General features: G+C 43.9%; 1 protein-coding gene across 4 annotated transcripts in view; it reads right to left on the reverse strand.

Moving 5' to 3' along the window:
- The window catches only part of Mtus2 (microtubule associated scaffold protein 2), a 373,317-nt gene that overhangs the window by 13,387 nt on the left and 342,081 nt on the right, over positions 1-17,849 (reverse strand). For all 4 annotated transcript variants that reach the window (XM_076872393.1, XM_076872392.1, XM_076872391.1 and 1 more), the window contains one exon: positions 6,236-6,450. In XM_076872393.1, coding sequence (XP_076728508.1) covers positions 6,236-6,450 — 215 coding nt within the window. The remainder of the gene's footprint in view (positions 1-6,235; positions 6,451-17,849) is intronic.

The raw sequence follows: 17,849 nt of genomic DNA on the forward strand, positions 1-17,849 counted from the left end.
AGCCACCTCTGCAAGAATCTCATTTCTCTGGGGGATAATTCTTACAATTTCTTCTGTGATCTAAAAGGAGGAAGGGCTCTTTACAAGAAGGAAAGCTTGCTTACCAACCCATGAGATAATTTTCATTTAAAAATGGCTAGATTCCCATTGTGAATCATATAATTTTATGGGAAAAATTTCCTGACTTTCCTCTTAAGGTAAATGAGATTTTTATTCTCTAAAATGGGAAGAATCATTGGATAAAAGCAATAATGGAACCCACAGAATTACCTAGGAAAACTATATCTCATTGTGAAAATGAACTTGTTATGCAACAATTCACTCTTATTTACTGGACATTCTTGATTAAACAATATTTTACTTGAGGCTCAGAGCTATGAATCCACTCAGCAGAAAGGCTGATTACAATGGTATTTAATTGTCCAATTCCTGTTTATATGAGGTTTTAATGGAATCTTTGTCCAAAGCCTTTCAGCCTGTTGGTAAAATAAATCAATGGTTAAATAAAAGGAAAAGGAAATATCATTTCTTTCTGCTCAATTACAGATGTCAGTTAAACACACAGTATATTCTCCTCTCTGTAGAAACAAGTACCCACACATTATCTGGAGATGTTACAGAGTTCAGTATATAAAATGAAAAATCTTTCATTGGTTCTCACTATGATTCCAAGTCACTGAGCTTTTACATAAACCACCAGGTTTCAGAAAAGATGGAAGGACTAAGTTCCAGAAGAATCCACGTGTCCTTGGAGGTGGACATGTCCCAATTGGCAATACCACATTCTGTTTGTGACTAAAATGAATGCCTTTATGGTTTGTTGGAAGACACGTCTTTGATTTAGTTGTGATGGAAATCCCCATCCAACATATTAGGATGGCGTAAGGGCATGATATACCCACTGCTGACGCTAGGAGGTGCTTTTATGAATGAAATACTGATCGCCTAAGTCTAAAAGTCCATATGGAATTAGAGGGATGACCAGTATAATTGGAGGGAAACCAGTGACATCTATGAGCCCAAAGTTGAACACAATAATCCTCGTTCTTCGGCAATTCTTATGCACCTTTTTAAAGGAATGTTTATGTTTTTAAGGAATGTTCCCTCAATGAGGAAGAGATGTTATCCACTATGGGCTATCCCCTCTCCTGCCATGTTTAAATCACTTTGACTTCTCCTCCTATGGCTCCTGGTTCTTTTCTTTCTTTTAATTTTATTTTTTATAGTTGTGGAAAGACAGCATGCTTTTATTTTATTTGTTTATTTTTATATGGTGTTGAGGATTGAACCCAGTGCCTCACAGGAGGGCAGCAAGTGCTCTGCTACAGCCCCAGCCCCTCCTGGTTCTTTTCTAGATGACCGGCTCACAGTTGTGAAGCAGCCAGTAAGAGTCCCCAGTGTGAGAAGACCTTGAAACCCTCTGAAGGTATTCGAGCAGATTTAGAGAAGTGGCCAATGGAAACACAAGATGATCTACACTTTGTAAATCAGGGGGTCAGAGACAAAGGCACTAAACCATTGCCAGCCTACAGCAAGCTTCCTCTGACTGAAGCATCCTTCTCTTTTTGTTAGAACAGTTGGTACAGCCCCCATTAAACCACTGCTGGCCCACCTTCTGCTTTCCTCCACAAAGGTGGCACTCTGGATTGCGCCCTGTAGGAGTCTGTCAATTTGCCCATCAAATATCCCTGCTTGTTCTGAAAACCAGCTATTCCCTGTGACGTGACTCCATTCCCACTGCCCCTTGCTATTCAGCTGGGCTGGTTAAAATAGAGCCAAGGGTTGGAAAGCCACCCTATGCAGTTTGCTTCATTTAGCCATTTGCAAAATTTAATTATCTGGGACTTTGGCAATTCACTTAGAGAAGACTTACATTTCAAATAAAGAAGCACGTGCTCTATATTATCTGGGCTTTTATTACTAAACAAAACCAGATTACACTCCCATTGGTCCTCCTCCCAGACATGTCTCATACTGGAGGAGACAGAGGACGCTGGCTTATGCCTACTCTCTCTGGCGCTCTGCTGATGACTTTCCTTTGCCTGATTACTGGGAGACCCTCCTTCACTCTTTCCCTGCTATCGTCAGCTCAGAGCAGGTGGCTAGCCGTGCATGTCGGGGCTCCCAGTCCCACTCCATCCCTCTGCTTTTTGCCCTCTCTACAGCCCACCTCATGGGCAGGTGTCCACAGAGGCTCCATCTCCCCTGCAGGGTCTCCTCCTAGCACAGGGAGCTCTAGAGCTGGATGCTGGGGAAGTGAGGCCCCCCGGGATCTCATTCTATTTGATTACAGAGAATGTGGTTTCCTCTGCACGGCAGCTGGGAGCCTGCTGGACAGGCGGGTTAAGGAGACCATAATGCAACATGATAGACAAAGTGGTGTCTGCGTTCAGAGGAATCATAGGGATGCTGTTCCTGCCATTTAGTCTAAAAGGATGATTTCATTAAGAAAGGGTAGGACGGACATCCTGGATTTGAGATGAAGCAAATTTCAACTCCAAAGGATGAGTCCTTCTCAAGGTGAAGGAATCTTTGCAAAATCCACAGGGCATCCAGGAACAAGCAGTCCCCAAAGCGAGTGCCTTGGGGCAGTTTGCAATAGAAGACAAACTGTCCAAGGGTCCTGGGGGACAGGCAAATGTCACGAGTTTCATTTTTGAATACCAGGCTCTAGGGAACAACCAAAGGTGGCACCAGAAGCTGGGTGGAGAAGTGACAAAGTATGGTGCAAAAAGAGAAACACACGTTTTCAGTGAAAATCCGGTTTGCATGCTTCGAGAATAGGAATCTGTGGCAATGTGGCCTCTGTTGCTATAGAACCCATTCTACCTGATTTTAATTAAACACCTTTACCACCAGACTTTAGAGTTGTAAGCCAGGTGTGGCGGATCACATATGGAATCCCAGTGATTTAGGAGGCTGAGAAGAAGATCACAAGTTTGAAGCCATCCTTAGCAACTTTAGTGAGACTCTGTCTCAAAATAAGAAATAAAAAGAACTGGGGTGTAGCTCAATGGTAGAATTCAATCCCCAGTACCAAAAAATAAAATAAAATCCCCGTCACATATTTAAAGTCAATTTAAAAAGCCAAGATATAAGGTCCTGCCCCATCTCTGCCCAAATGGTCAGGCCCCTAACTAACACATGCTAGGCTGAGGAAGAAGATCTGTTCTTCTCAGAACAAATGCCACTGTACACAGGAAATCTCCTGGGGATCCAAAGCAGCCCCCAGTGAGACCCCAGGCAGCAAGTCCAATTCAACGGGTATGAATGTTCTGCAAGTCCTTCAGCTGATTTCCATGTTTCTCCAGAGTCCCTGGCCAGGGAGACAGTACTTGCCCCTTGAGATAGTGGATGGCTAAGCTAGGAGGAGATTCGGCTGCTTTTGTCGTGGAGAGATCCTATGGTGAAGCCAGAGGTCAGCCTGCCTTGGTGAGCAAGTCCCAACGTTAGAAAATCCTACAGTTTGGAACTGAGGCAGCCCCTGCCCCATGCTGCTGGCCTTAGGGACACTGGATTTTGTGGAGAGGCCAGACTGGGTAACCTGATTTTTAAAGGCTCCAGAAGGACAGAGATGCCACTATCCATGGGGTCAGCATTGCCACATGTGACTGTCCTTGAGAAGGAGATCCAAGGTGGAGAGTCCAGCCTGGAGTGACTAGGTCTCCACCTCAGTCATCCACAGGGTCTCCCCTTGCACGGGACCAATGAGCATTTAATCCATCTGGAAATCCAAGTCTTGAGCTGATGTGCGTTTCCTCTTCCTCTCCTCTTGAATGTTCTGCTGCAGAAGCTGAAGATCATGGAAACAGCCATTTGGCAGGAAGAGCAGAACCAGGGGTCGAAATCATTCATAGACTCGAATCACTGTTTCCCCCAGGCTCTGGGTGTCTGTTGGGAGGTTTCCCTCACCCATAGAGCATGCAGGTGGTGTTTCCACCATCCACCTCCCCTTGTCCTCAGAGTGGACCATCAACTCTCCATGCCTGAACATATCACCTGTGTTCTTCACCCTATCCTACCATTCCTTGGGTACTTGTCCCTGAACTGCCCCTATGAAATAAGCAAGCTCACATTTTATAAATCTTTGTATCTCTTGCTAAACCCTGACATGGTGTTCTGCATACAGTGGGCACTCAAATACTCTTTGCATAGGAGAATAAGTAAATAAATGGTTTTAACTCTCATAAAGGATCAAGTAGAACAGAATCAGTGCCCCCATAAGACTGAGCACTTTTAAAATAGACATAGGTAGCTAATGTAACTCATTCTCAAATGCAGAAGTGAAGGGCTTTTTTCCTTTCAATTCCTTCCAGTTTGAAATCTCCAAAAGGTTGTTGAAACCCAGCTTAATGAACAGGTCTTGGTGTGTGCATAGAGAGGACCTGGCCCTAAGATGCTTCTGCCGGTGGAAAATGTTTCACTCGGTAGTGGCCCTGGCAATGTGGCATCACTATGCCAGCCCTCGTCCCAGGGGTTCCCCTTGCAGCTGACCACCTCCTGTCTACCTCCAACGTTTGGCATCTTCTCAACAGCCCCAGACCTATGGATCAGAAGTCTTTGGGAAACACAGTTATAAACACGTTGTCTGTTTAACAGTGAGATGAATAGCCCAGGGATAGAGACACAGGATGAGCTGATATTTGCAACAGGTTCGAGGCCTCCATTTACACTAAGGGGCCATGAAAGAGGTGAGATCAGTGCTCAGTCTACGTTGCACTCAGACAGCTTGAGCAGCAAGATGCCAAGGCTTCAGTTTCCACTTTTAGCACCAGCAGGTAACTTAAGCTGCAACCTCTACTATGTCCTAGACTTAAGTCTAAATACCTCAAGCAGGGAGGTGCTGCTGTATTTCACTGGCCTCTAGAAAAGGAGAATGACTAACCTGAGATGCTGCTATATCTAAAAGATACTGTGAAGCAAGAGATTCTTTTTTACAGCAATGGTACTTACTATTACTCTAATATTTCTCCTATGCTTCCCAGCATTCCCAAGCCTCTGGGGCAGCGGGGAGGTGGTGCATGGTATTGCCATCTGGGCTGTCTATTTGGAAGTGACCTTGGGAGACAGCTGCAAAGTTCATGATAATGAAGGGCCATGAAGCACTACCCTGAGTGTCACTGAGATTTAAAGGGCATCTTCATGACTGTCAATTTCCTTGGGTGTATAATGAGCAGAACATGTAAAATAATCACCAATTAGAAGGTGGATCTCAAGGCATCTGAGCTTGGGAATGTGAAAGAAGAGAAAATCACCGTGCAGTTTTTGCGGAGGTAGATTTGTTGGAGTCTGGGTTCCACCTGTCTCTCTCATCAGCGCTCTTGGCAGTAATGGCCGTGGAGTGGGCACATCTGGCTCCTGCCCACTTTTCACATTGACAGGCCCCCGAGGAATCATTCCCTCATTATTCTATGGATGAATTTCCCTGTCCAGTCAGATCGCCGGGTGAAGGCTAACTCCTGGAACTCATTATTTTATTCCAAAAACATGTGTTCTGTGCCTACTTTTTACAGGTACAGTTCCAGGTGTGGAGATCTAGAGAAAACCTGGCGGACCATTCTAAGTTAGTGATTGGCAGCATGGACTCTGGAGCCATTCAGAATTCCACTGTGGCTTTCCTAGGGGCAGCTCTGAATCCCAACAGCTTATTTACTTAGTCCCAGGGACCCAGTTATTTCACCTGCAAAATGGGGCTAACTATGGTCCCTACCAGATAGGGTGATGTGAGGATTCCATGAGCTGCTGTATATAAAGAGTTAAAAGCAAACCAGGGCTAAATACGTGTTTGCCTGTTATCATCTCTGCCCGCAAAGAATATGCAGATGATAAATAAGGGACAAAAGAAACATTTATAATATGTCAGACTAAAGCAGGGGCGGTGGGACAGGAAATATCTGCATGTCAAGTGGGAAGGAAGTGTAATTTTAGATAGGGAAAGACCTCACTGAGAAGATGATGTTGGAGAAAAACTTGGAAGGAAGGGAAAGAGGGAGCCATGCAATGTCTAGAGGGACAGCATTCCAGGCAGAGTGTTAAAGCCCCGAGGAAGAGAAGGGAGGCCACCTAAGGCTGAAGGAGAGGTCGGGAGGGTCAGAAGAAAGAACTGTAGTTGGAGAGTGAACTTGGCCACAAGCTCACCTACGGAACAGGACTTCCTGCTCATTTGACACTGGCCCCCCTCCGCCTGTCACCTGAGTTGCCCAACAGCAGAGCCCGCGCCCTGGGGCCGACTCACCTGCTCCTGGTGCTGGCACCGGATGCGCAGCAGCTGGCTGTGGTGCTCCTCCTGCAGGCGCGCCATCTCCATCTCGAATTGCCCCTGCAGCCGCTCCTGCAGCTCCTGGAGCTCGGCCTGCTGCTGCCAGCCCAGCCTCCTCAGCTCCTCCTCAAATCGCCGCTCCAGGTCCTCCTTCTCCTTCTGCAGCTTCTCACATTTGGCTGTGTTGAAGGCTGGCAGGGAACAAGATCTTCTTAAGTCACTGGGGAGGAGGGACCCAAAGGACTCAACCCGAGTGGCGCGCTCACCTCCACTGTGAGACCACAAAGGTGAATGCGAGAGATAGGGCAGGGTTCCCGGACTGTTTTCCTGAGAACCACGCATGAGCCTCACAAAAGACCCTGGAGGTTGATTTAAAACCAGGGCCCATGGAGCTCTGGGGACTTGCCCAGCAGGTGAAAGAGCTGGGAAGGCCAAGTTGAGCTTTCTGATTGCACAGCCTACAAACCTGTAGCTCCTCAGGTGGCGCGTGGACCATGGGCATCAAAAATAGTGGGCAGTTGTTAAAAATTCAGATTTTGGGTGCATCCTGGGGGAAGCAGAGCCCCTGGGCCAGGATCCCAGGACCTAAACCTCTAACAAGGGCCATGAATGACTGTTACATCCATCAGGCTTTGAGAACTGTGTGCATACGCATGGGCACTAGACACAGGATGGGACCTGTGCTCAAGGCTCATTTTCATGGTGGAAATGCCAAATGGGACATTCTCAGAGAAGTGTGGGGGTTTCCTTTCAGGTAACCTGAAGCTTTACTAACATCACTTTCAGAGGAATCTGTTCTTCTCCACCAATTTGCTCAGGAAGATGGGAAGATGATTAGTCACTGGTTACCCTTTTGCATAAACATTCTGTTCTAGTCATAGATCATGGCTTGCATGGAGTGGGCAAACAGCCAGCAGGGCACAAGGCATGACTGGCTGGCCACCTTTGTTCCCAGACTCAGATCCTGCCCAAGGTCTGTTCTGCCTTGGTGCTTGTGCCTCCCCTGGGCTGTGGGCAACAGGAGCGTGTTCACTTTCTCAAATCTCTTGCTGAGCTGTAAGCCTGCTTCCAAGGAGAAAAGGATCTGGGCAATCCAGGGCCTAGGTCAAATGGAGTTGATTTTACACATACACACACACACACACACACACACACACACACACACACACACATTAAGGTGCACATACACAGCGTGAAGATCGAGCACCCATGAAGTATTCTCTAGGATATGAACTGGGGAGACATTGTCATTTACTTTAACATAAAGTGAGCAAGTTTATCTGTTGGTTAACTTTAACTTGCACTGAGGGTGGCTGCCTGTGACCAGGAATACATATCCAAGGTCATTAGATAGCATTTGAAACACCTAATCCAAAGTCCCACCCCATAGAGGCAGTTCATTCAAAGGCTTCTTTGCCACATTCAGGTCCAAAAGAGTTTAGTTAGCATAAGGGACATTAAATCATATGTTTGCCCTGGAATAATAGTGGTAGACTGGCTAGATATTGTACAGGTATCTCACTTTTTGGGGTGTGTAAAAAGTTGTCCAGACCACCAGCCAAACACTGTCCCCAAAGGTCTTCATGATTGAAGGCTTCAGTTGGCCCAGGATCCCTTGTCTCACCACTTAATGGGGATTCTGATCTGCCAATGTAATCAGGGTCCACTGAGGGCAGGTGACGGGAGGTACCTACTCCACATGTAGGTAGTGAGGGTACGCTGTCTACAGAGAACTTAAAAGCAAAATCCCAAATCATTAATGCCAATGGTTTTAAATAATGTTGATGAAAAAAAATACTCTGTCTCAAAAAAGTGTTTTGTTGGTTTACATTATAAACGATTATTACAATTACTTTTGAGGTTTTCAAAAACAATATTTTTAAAATTGAAATTAAAATCCCAGGGCTGGGGGTGTAGCTCATTGGTAGAGCACTTGCCTAGTATGTGTAAGGTCCTGGGTTCCATCCCCAGAATCAGAAAAAAAGTAAACAAATAAAAATAAAAATAAAACAGATAATTTAAAAACATTTCACAAGAATATTATTATAAAAGTGACTTTGGCTTATATAAGAGCGATCAAGATTATTCTGATGTACAGGAAAGACACTGGCACTGGGTGGATTGTTAATGGGCTTATAGGTGAAACTGCTGCTTCAGAGAGCAAAGCTGTCTTTCACAATTTAAGAGAGAATTGGGGATGAGAGCTGAAGAATGCAAGTTTCTTTCTGAGGTGATGAAAATATTCTAAAATCAATTTTAGTGGTTGTTCTACCACTTGTGAATATACTGAAAATCGCTGAATTGTGCATATAAGCCTTATATCTCAATACAATTTTTACCAAAAAATCCAGGCACGGTAGCAAATGCCTATTATCCCAGCTACTCAGGAGGCGGAGGCAAGAGGATAGTAAGTTTCAAGGCCAGCCTCAGCAATTATGGTCATAACAATATATAATTAATAATATCCTAATTATTTGTTTGCATGCTTTATGAGTAGAAATATCTTAATATTCCTAACATAGTTAAGGTGAATGTTGGGTTTTGGAAGGTGATGGTATCCAGTGGTTAGACTTTTTGGTTTTGCTTCTGGTTTTACTCATTTAGTAGCCGGATGATTCATGGACTTGGCACTCTGTTGGGAGCTCACAGATATCAGTTTCTGTCTAGTGCTGTCCCTGAACTGCACTGTTGTCTTAAATAAATCATTAACAGTGCATTCCTCAGTTTTGCAGTCTATAAAGTGGCAAAGTAATCTCTTAACTGCACATAGAGTTCCAGTCCTCAATTTCCCACTTGGTATATACATTTTGAGAGAGGTGAAACTTTCATTCTTCCAACGACCCTGTGTTGAAGCCCCAGGCCTCAGAAGATATTGGATAAGAAGAACAGCTGGGCACCAAGGGAAAGGGCACCAATATGGAGTCCTCAAAGAAATAAATATCTTCTTGCTTCTGGTAAACCTTCAAAAATGTATCCACTTGGGCATTTTGCAGCAGAGATTTATGTTGGCTAATTTGATAGCATTAAACAACATTTGTAATCATTTCTTTTCTATTTCTATTCCTGGGAAACACTGGTATGTTATAGTTAAGAGGCTAATGCCACCATAATAAACCCCTAGATACTAGGTATCTATCTGAGAATGTAAAATTTTCCAAATAATAGGATTGTGATTGGCCAAGAGAATATAACATTTTAAACTTATAGTCATGATTTTTGAAATGCAAAATTAGGATACATTCTACGGGCTTTTTCCCCCCCTGGGAATTGTATTCCAGGGGTGCTAAGCAACATCCCTAGTCCCTAATTTAAAATTTTTGTGTTTTGAGATGGGGTCTTGCTGAGATGCTAGGACCTCACTAAGTTGCTGAGGCTGGCTTTGAACTTGCAATCTTTCTCTCAAATCACTGAGATTACAGGCATGTGCCACCATGTTTGGCTTGTTCTACCATTTTAAGTAATTGATCCTCATTAATAATGAGCAATGCTCATACACACTGTGAGTGTGTGTGTGTGTGTGTGTGTGTGTGTGTGTGTGTGTGTATGTGTAGGTGTGTGTAATGTAAAAATACTTCAAAAACTATAAAACTGTATTTGAAGCTGGGTCCAGTGGTGCATACCTGTAATCCCAGCAATTCAGAAGGCTGAGGCATGAGGATCACAAGTTCGAGGCTAGCCTCAGCAACTTAGCGAGGTCCTAAGCAACTTAGTGAGAACTTTTCTCAAAATAAAAAATAAAAAAAGGGCTGCAGATGTGGCTCAGTGGTTAGGAACCCTTGTGTTCAATCTCCAGTATCCAAAAAAGAACAGCTGTATTTGAAACATCCTTAGACATATGTAATATGAATATATATATATATATATATATATATATATATATATATATTCATATTATATATATACACACACATATATATATATTCATATATATATATATACACACACATATATCTATCTATCTATCTATATATATATATCTACACACACATATATATATACAAAAAAAATCATATATACTATAAAATGACTTATGAAAGTAAAGCATTAATGGGAGTGTGATCCTTGAGGTAACAGCAGGGTGCACCTGCTCTTGGAACGCTTTATAATACAAGCTTAACTTCAACCATAGTTCATTAGTCAAGTGAGTAGTTGAATATTCTGTGAGTAAGAGCAATTTGCTTTAAATGACTCTCCCAAGTGTCTCTTGAATAATTGTAACTTTTCATTGGTTTTCCAAAGAGGTGGTAGTGATAGGTGAATACAGCATTAGACTTACACTATACAACATTCTGGCTGTATAGCTCAGGTTAAAGGCATAAAGAATATACTGCCTTTTGTGTCCTAATAAATGCTTTATATATAATGGTTATAAAATAAATTATCAAAATATGATGAAATGATACTATGTATATACATAGTATATATACATGTTATTACTCTATATTTACAGTATATATTATGTTCATACACATAGTAGATATAGTAGATATGGTATGTACATATTATACACACATAGTACACCATACACATAGTATATGACGTATGTTACCATTATCATTACATATTGATGGAAAGCAATATACCACAATTAGAAAGATTGTTTCTTTATAAGATGGGGAGACACTGAAATAACAAAATGACAGTTAAGGAAAAAAATTAACTTAAAAACTGATGCATAAAGGCTGGGGGTTTAGTTTAGGGGTAGAAAGCTTGCCTAGCATGCATGAGAGCTTGGGTTCCATCTCTGGCACTGCAAATTAAACCACCGAATAAATAAACAGACAAAATAACACATAATTTAAAAACATAGAGAAAATGGAATTTTCTTTTTTTGAATTTATATTTTATTTTTAGTTGTATGGACACAGTACCTTTATTTAATTTATTTATGTAGTACTGAGGATCGAACCCAGTGCCTCACATGTGCAAGGCAGGCGCTCTACCATCGAGCCCCAGCCCCAGCCCCAATTTACCTTTTTCATCAGGGTTAATTCCACTTTAAATCCCATGGGATTTGAGATCATTCTGTGACCCTCAGGAGAGGTACAGCACCTGAAAATGCCATCTGGTGGCCAATGTCCTTTGTCCAAACTTGTTGGATCACAGTGGGCAAGGTTGAAACATGGCGGCCTGGGATCCTGGGCCCACTGCCTGGAACCACCCTACTCTCCCTCAATTCTTTTTGATGAGAATGTTAAGAGAGGGAAGGAGTGGCTGAAATTGAAGGACGTGAGTGTTCTTGGGCTGAGAGAAGAGCCAGAGAGAGTCACTCAGTGTCTCGTCATCCTTACAGATCCACACAGCATCTCCAGGGCCAGGTGACCGAATGAGAGCCAGCATGGTGACAATAATAGCATCTGCAGAGAGTGCTTCCTGGGTGCAAGCCCTTGCCTCACCTGGACAGGTATCATTGTCCACAGAAACCCTGCTTTCAATGAGCAGGTGAGGACTCAGAAAGGGTAACTAACTGATCCAAGATCAAGGTGTGGGAGGGACGGACCCTAAAAAACTGGAGCCTGACCAAGGGAGCCTCCATGTTGCTCAAGCATTGTTGTGTGTCAGAGGTAAGACAATGCCTTGGTATAGGTTCTTTAAAACGCTCTCCATTTTGAGCCGTAATGCATCTCTCCATCTTGCCTGTCTTCTCACCAGCAGGGAAAGCCAGTGCCACAACCATTCTTTTGAACTTTTTGTTCAGACAGCAGGCCAGCAGTCAATAAGCAGATTTTGGGCTGAGGATGAAGCTCAGTGGTAGAGCATATTCTCAACATGCACGAAGCCCTGGGTTTAAGCCACAGCTCCAAAAATAAATAAATACTAAGTAGTCATTACATTTAGGAAGCAAGTGTCAAGCATAGTTGTAGGCACAGTGGAAAACAGACTCCTGTCGTGGAGGGAAAGTGATGAGTATAAGATTTCGATAGCAAGATTTTAGATAGCAAAAAACTGGAGATCCTGCCAGTGAAGAAAGTCAGATAGGGGACATGCTAGGGAAGGACAGGGGAAACGGGAAGCCTGATTTCTAAGGACAGCTGCTCCAACAAAGCATCATTTCAACAGACTCTAACACCAATACAGAGAGGGGGAAATGGAGCTCCAGGTAGAGAGCACTGACAGTGGAAGGCCCTGAAATGGAAGCAATTCCGTCAGGCTGAGGAACAGACGGACAACCAGAGGGGCTTGAGCATCCATGGAAGAGAGGGAGGCGGGGACAGGGCAGGCAGGGCAGTCTTCCCTGGAAAGAGCAAGGATTACACTTTGGCAACAGCAGAAAATCCCTGGGAAGTCTCAAACCAGTGTTGACAAGAACTAACTAAACTTTTAAGTCCTTCTGGTAGTTGCTTGGAAAATACACCATACTTGGCCAGAATGTTTCCAAGGCCCAGGCACTGAGACTCCGTGGTGATTTGGACCAGGGCTATAGCCAGTGGATTGACAGGGGGTGCATTTGATATGCCAAGGCAACGTGTCTTGTGCATGAATTGGAGGAGGAGGTGAGGGCCAGACAGGAATCCAGAATGCACAGGCTGTTGGTCTGAGCACCTGTAACAGTGGTGCCCTTCAAGGAGATGGGAAGGTTGAAGAAGTCCAACTGGGGCAAACACAGAGTCTAAATCTACACTGACTTCCTCAATTAATTTACACGTAGAGACCCATCATTCCCAAGTGAATTCTCCTCTGACCCACCATACCTAGGAGGGGCCTTTTTGGATGCTGTCAATTAGTATGAAAAATAAAAAATTCAGGCATGCTGAGTTTTGACAAGCCCTGTGCCACTTTAATGATGAATGATGAAATTCTACAGCACATGTTCATACACTGTGCCCTATTTTAAAACAGTATTGAGATCTTCAAAGATTGAGGCCTCGGGGTAGATGTTAGTGAGAATGCCCTCATGAAGCTGGGCCAAGCCAACAGATATGTTTTTCTCCCTGTGGATCTGTAAAGGGTTTTGTGGAAGGACATGTAAGACGTAGATATTACAAAGTGAAGAGTAATTTTTTTTTTTTTTTTTTTTGGTACTGGGGATTGAATTCAGGGGCCCTCAACCACTGAGCGACATCTCAAGCCCTATTTCGTATTTTATTTAGAGACAGGGTCTGAGTTGCTTAGTGCCTCACTTTTGCTGAGGCTGACTTTGATCCTCCTACCTCAGCCTCCTGAATCACTGGGATTATAGTTGTGTGCCACCAAGCCCAGCAAATAATAGTATTTTCTAACTGTTAGGGGTTTTTGAATGCTTTGTAAAAAAAAAAAAAGATAAAAATTTCTTATCAAGGTGACATTTTAAAGTGGACTTGCAGTTTATTCGCTGTGGGCCAAGCTTTGGAATTACAGATTCCAAACTAGGGATTTACAGAAGTCTCAAGATCCCCAGATAGATGTCTGAAGAACTGCACTAAAGTCCCCAACCCTTACTTTTCTCACTTAGAATGGTATTAAATAACACTGGCTGGGGATGTGGCTCAGTGATCCAGCACTTGCCTAGCATGTGCTAGGCTCTGGGTTCAACCCCCACACTCAAAACAAATAAAAATACATACATACATACATACACACCACATACTGGATCCTAAAGGGCAGAGTTTCTGGATAACAGGAGATTAGAAAGGGTAATGGAAAAGTGTAAGCCCAGGAAGGGAAGTAGTCAGATGACAGGAGAAGAGAGAAGGCAGAAATCCAGGGTCCTACCTGGGGCTCCAGTCCAGGAGGAACAGACATGAGCCCTGGGGGGTTCTCAGGGCTCATTTTCTCAGCAAGTTCTCAGCCCCTCTGAGTCTCAACATGGCATCTGTTAAAGGGAGAGCCTGGGCACCTGTCCTGTTCAGCCCCTCCTCAGTCCTGACATTCTGTGGGCATCACCATGTGACCCAGGGTCACCCAGAAGGATTACATTATGTCCACTGTTTTCTGCTCAAGAAGATGGGGAGGGGTTACCATTTTAAAATAGGCTTTCCCTCCAAAATAGACCTCTAAAGAGAAAAGCTTAAGTTACAGGGAAAACATGCTTTTTGCAGAATTAATCACCCACCGGGGTCATGAGAAATCAGTAGTAATATCAATACTTGGCAGCTGTATGTGTTTTATAGTGTAAACATTCTTTAAGGGGCTGGGGAGGTGGCTCAGTGGGTAGAGGGCTTCCCTAGCATCTGTGGCCCTGGTTTCTATGTTCCCAGCAATGCAAAAAAAATTAAGTTCTTTAAGGCACAATGTTAATTTGTTTAACCTCCACAGCAAATTGTGAAGTGGCATTTGGATCTGATTTTATAGAAGGGGAAAAGGAAGTTTTGAGAGTACTGCTCTTTTGAACAACAATAATACTGTTATTCTGCCTTATATTATGGAAAAGGTGAAAACAAAACAAAAAAAATATATATATATAAGGAAGAGCTGATACAAAAACCCTGAAGGTTCACTGTAATCATTAGCTGGTGTGCCAATCGATGCGTTCTTTTAGATAAAAGCTGAGCATTTCAACAAATGGATAATGAGTGATCCTGGATGGGAATAAAACTACGATGCTTATAAGTTACTTTCTTGGTCTGAGAGGAGAAAATTACAAGAATGATTTATGGGCAACAGAGGAAAGAGGAAATGGATGTAGAAGGTGCTTCTAAGTTTTTGAAGAGAAAAAAATTGTTGTCCAAATGAAAACTAATAACACCACTGCCCATAAACAGGAAATGGCTTTGTGGGGAATGGTCTTGCCTGGAGCCACTCCTTCCTCTCCTCCAGGTTCATCTCGGCTTGCTGAGCTCTAAAAGCATCTTCAGGCACCAGCTCGGATAACACACTACCCAGGGGCCAGTCTGAGGCCCAGGCTTTGGAAAGAGCAGATAATGGCTCCATGTGGTTAACCGACTGTTTGCTACTTCTAATTTCTTTTTTTTTTTCCTGTTTAAAGTGGCATCAAAAGATGACCCTTTTAATTTTATCTCAAATCAATATCCTTTCCATCAATTATCCAGGTAACAACATTTCCAAGTTCAACATCCCTTTTAGAAAAAAAACCTTTCATAAATCACTGAAAACTGTCCAAGAGAGGCAGGAGTTTCAGTTCCGATTCCTCTTCACTGTGTGCAGTTTACCCTCCTGACTTCTAAAACATGAGCTTCTGCCATCCAGTCATCTGATAAGCTTCCCTGTCTGCAGGGGACGCAGACTTCCACAGTAGGTGGCTGACCTCCATCCTCCACCCCATAGTGTGGGCAGCCCATTCCCGTTATTTGCTTCCAGGTGGGTAGAGAGATCAAATGGTGCTAGAGGATCCATTTTTAAGGCATCTGATGGTGACAGGCTCACGGGTTGTCATTCCTCCTTCAGGTTGGCCAACGTGATACGCTGGGCCCTGGGCAGTCTGTGTTCTCCATACGACTTGGGAGACATCTCTGTGAGGTTTGCCCAGTGCTGTGGTGGTTTTCATTTGTTGCTCACGGGTTTACCACCTTTTGTTTTGCATGGAATGAAGCATCCATGTTTTAAATCTACAAAGCCTGATTTTAAGCATGAAAGGGGTGGTTTCTCCATCGACTCATCCTACCTTCTCCTGCTACTTCCAAACACATCCGATGGATCCCAAGGAGCAAAGCAGGCCACCTCAAATTGTTTCTACCACTGATTCTTAGTCATAGACGGAGAGGAAGCAGGGTGTTTAGACTGTCAGCCAGAGCCCAAGAATGTCTGTACACTTATAAATTAGTAGTTTAGAATATTAACAGACTGACAATACTAATGAACTCTACTCAGGTGTCCATTCAACACTGTGGTCAGACTTCTGCTGGGCTACTATGATGGTTGGGTTCTAAAATGTCCCCCAAAGGCTGAAAAGGGCTCAGTGTGATTCACTGTCACTCAGTCCCTAATGCAGCAATAATACGACATGGGGCTTTTGGGAAGTGACCGAAATATGAGGACACTAACCTCATCCATGGGTTGATCCATTGATGAGTTCATAGCTTAATGGACAATTAAGAGGCGGGCCCAGATGGAGGAAGCAGGTCACTGGGGCATGCCCTGGAAGCATCTATTCTGTCCTTGCCCTCTTCCTTGCTTGCTCTCTACTTCCCAGCTGCTATGACAGCTTTGCCGCACCCTGGCCTTTCACTATGTCACCATGTCACCATGACATCCCGCCTCACCTCAGGCCTAGAAACAATGGAGCCATCAGACCTTGGACTGAAAACTCTGAAACCATGAACCAAAATAAACCTTTCTTAACTTTAAGTTGTTCGTCTCAGCTATTCTGTCACAGCAACTGAAAGCTAACACGGCTGCTTTCATCTACGAGTTTCCATCACTTGGCACAGTGCCAGCCAAGTGGGACATCTCCATAAATAGGCACTGATTTGAAATAAAGCCAGAGTCACAAGCTCTCAGTCTGCTGAGGAGATAGGCAGGAGGCCACTCCTCCTAGCAGCAGGCCTGTCTGAAACAGCAGTCTGGGACAGCAACACCCCCTCCAGGATACCTGAGCACTCCCGCCTTCAGATGGTGGGTTGTCTTGGCTGGTGGCTTTATGTCTCCACTGTAGATTTCACTCAATTGGTAACTTTTTCCTCTCTAAACATCTAGAATAGAACGGCCTCCTCACTGCGTTCATGGGGACATTGCATCTTAAGTAGTGGCTTTTCTGGGAGCCCTGGCTTCCTGCCACCATGCACGCTGCTCTAACCTGCGCAGTGACCAAGGCAGACTGGATGCTCAGAGAAGTGCCCTTCAACAGGAACATGAAGGTAAGGCTACCTCTTAGAGTGGAGGCCAGGGTTAAGTGGATCCGTGTTCCTGAAGCAGCCAGCACCTGTGTCTGGCTGGCTGAAAGCCACCACTCACTGAGGTCACTGATAGCCAAGCACAAGGCATGGGAAGGACGTTGAGTTAGAGGAAAACGAAACAAAACTGAGACCAGATTATGAATCACACTGACCCCTTTTCAGGACAGGACATGAGACCGGATACGCAATCCCAAACAGGGACAGGATAATAGCATGCAAAGATTACAAGTTGAAGAGAAGTCTACACGATGACCGGGGGTAAAGCGTATTAGCTGGGACCCCTCCAGGTGAGCATTTCTCCTAGTGCATTGCTTGTGCACTATGCAAAAGCACTGGCTTTAGTGCCCAACACACCTGGGCTTGGCCCTGGTCACTGCTCATTGACTGATATTTTCCTTAGGGGATTAACTCCCCTAAGCCTCAAATTCCTCATCTGTAAAATGCAGCTTACACTAGAACTAACCTCCTAGGCTGCCGTGTGCTTTGAATGGAGTAATTCCTAGGAAGTGCTGGTCAATGAATCATCCCATAAATGTTAGCCGAGGCACTTGCTGTTCAGAGTTTGAAGACTAACAGGTGCTGAGTGCTCACTGAACACTGGGTGCTGTGCTGAGTATTCTGTGAAGAGAAGATTATTGAACTTCACAAGTTCAAGAAGATTATTGAACTTCTATGAAATAGGCATGATTATGACTTCATTGGTAACTTTTTCCTCCCTAAGATGCATCTAGAATAGAACGGCCTCCTCACTATTAATTAGAATATTAATACTAATTAACACTGACTCAGGTGTCCATTCAACACTGTGGTCAGACATC

The sequence above is a fragment of the Callospermophilus lateralis genome, chromosome 12 (genome assembly GCF_048772815.1).
Source record: "Callospermophilus lateralis isolate mCalLat2 chromosome 12, mCalLat2.hap1, whole genome shotgun sequence".
NCBI classification, from domain to species: Eukaryota; Metazoa; Chordata; class Mammalia; order Rodentia; family Sciuridae; genus Callospermophilus; species Callospermophilus lateralis.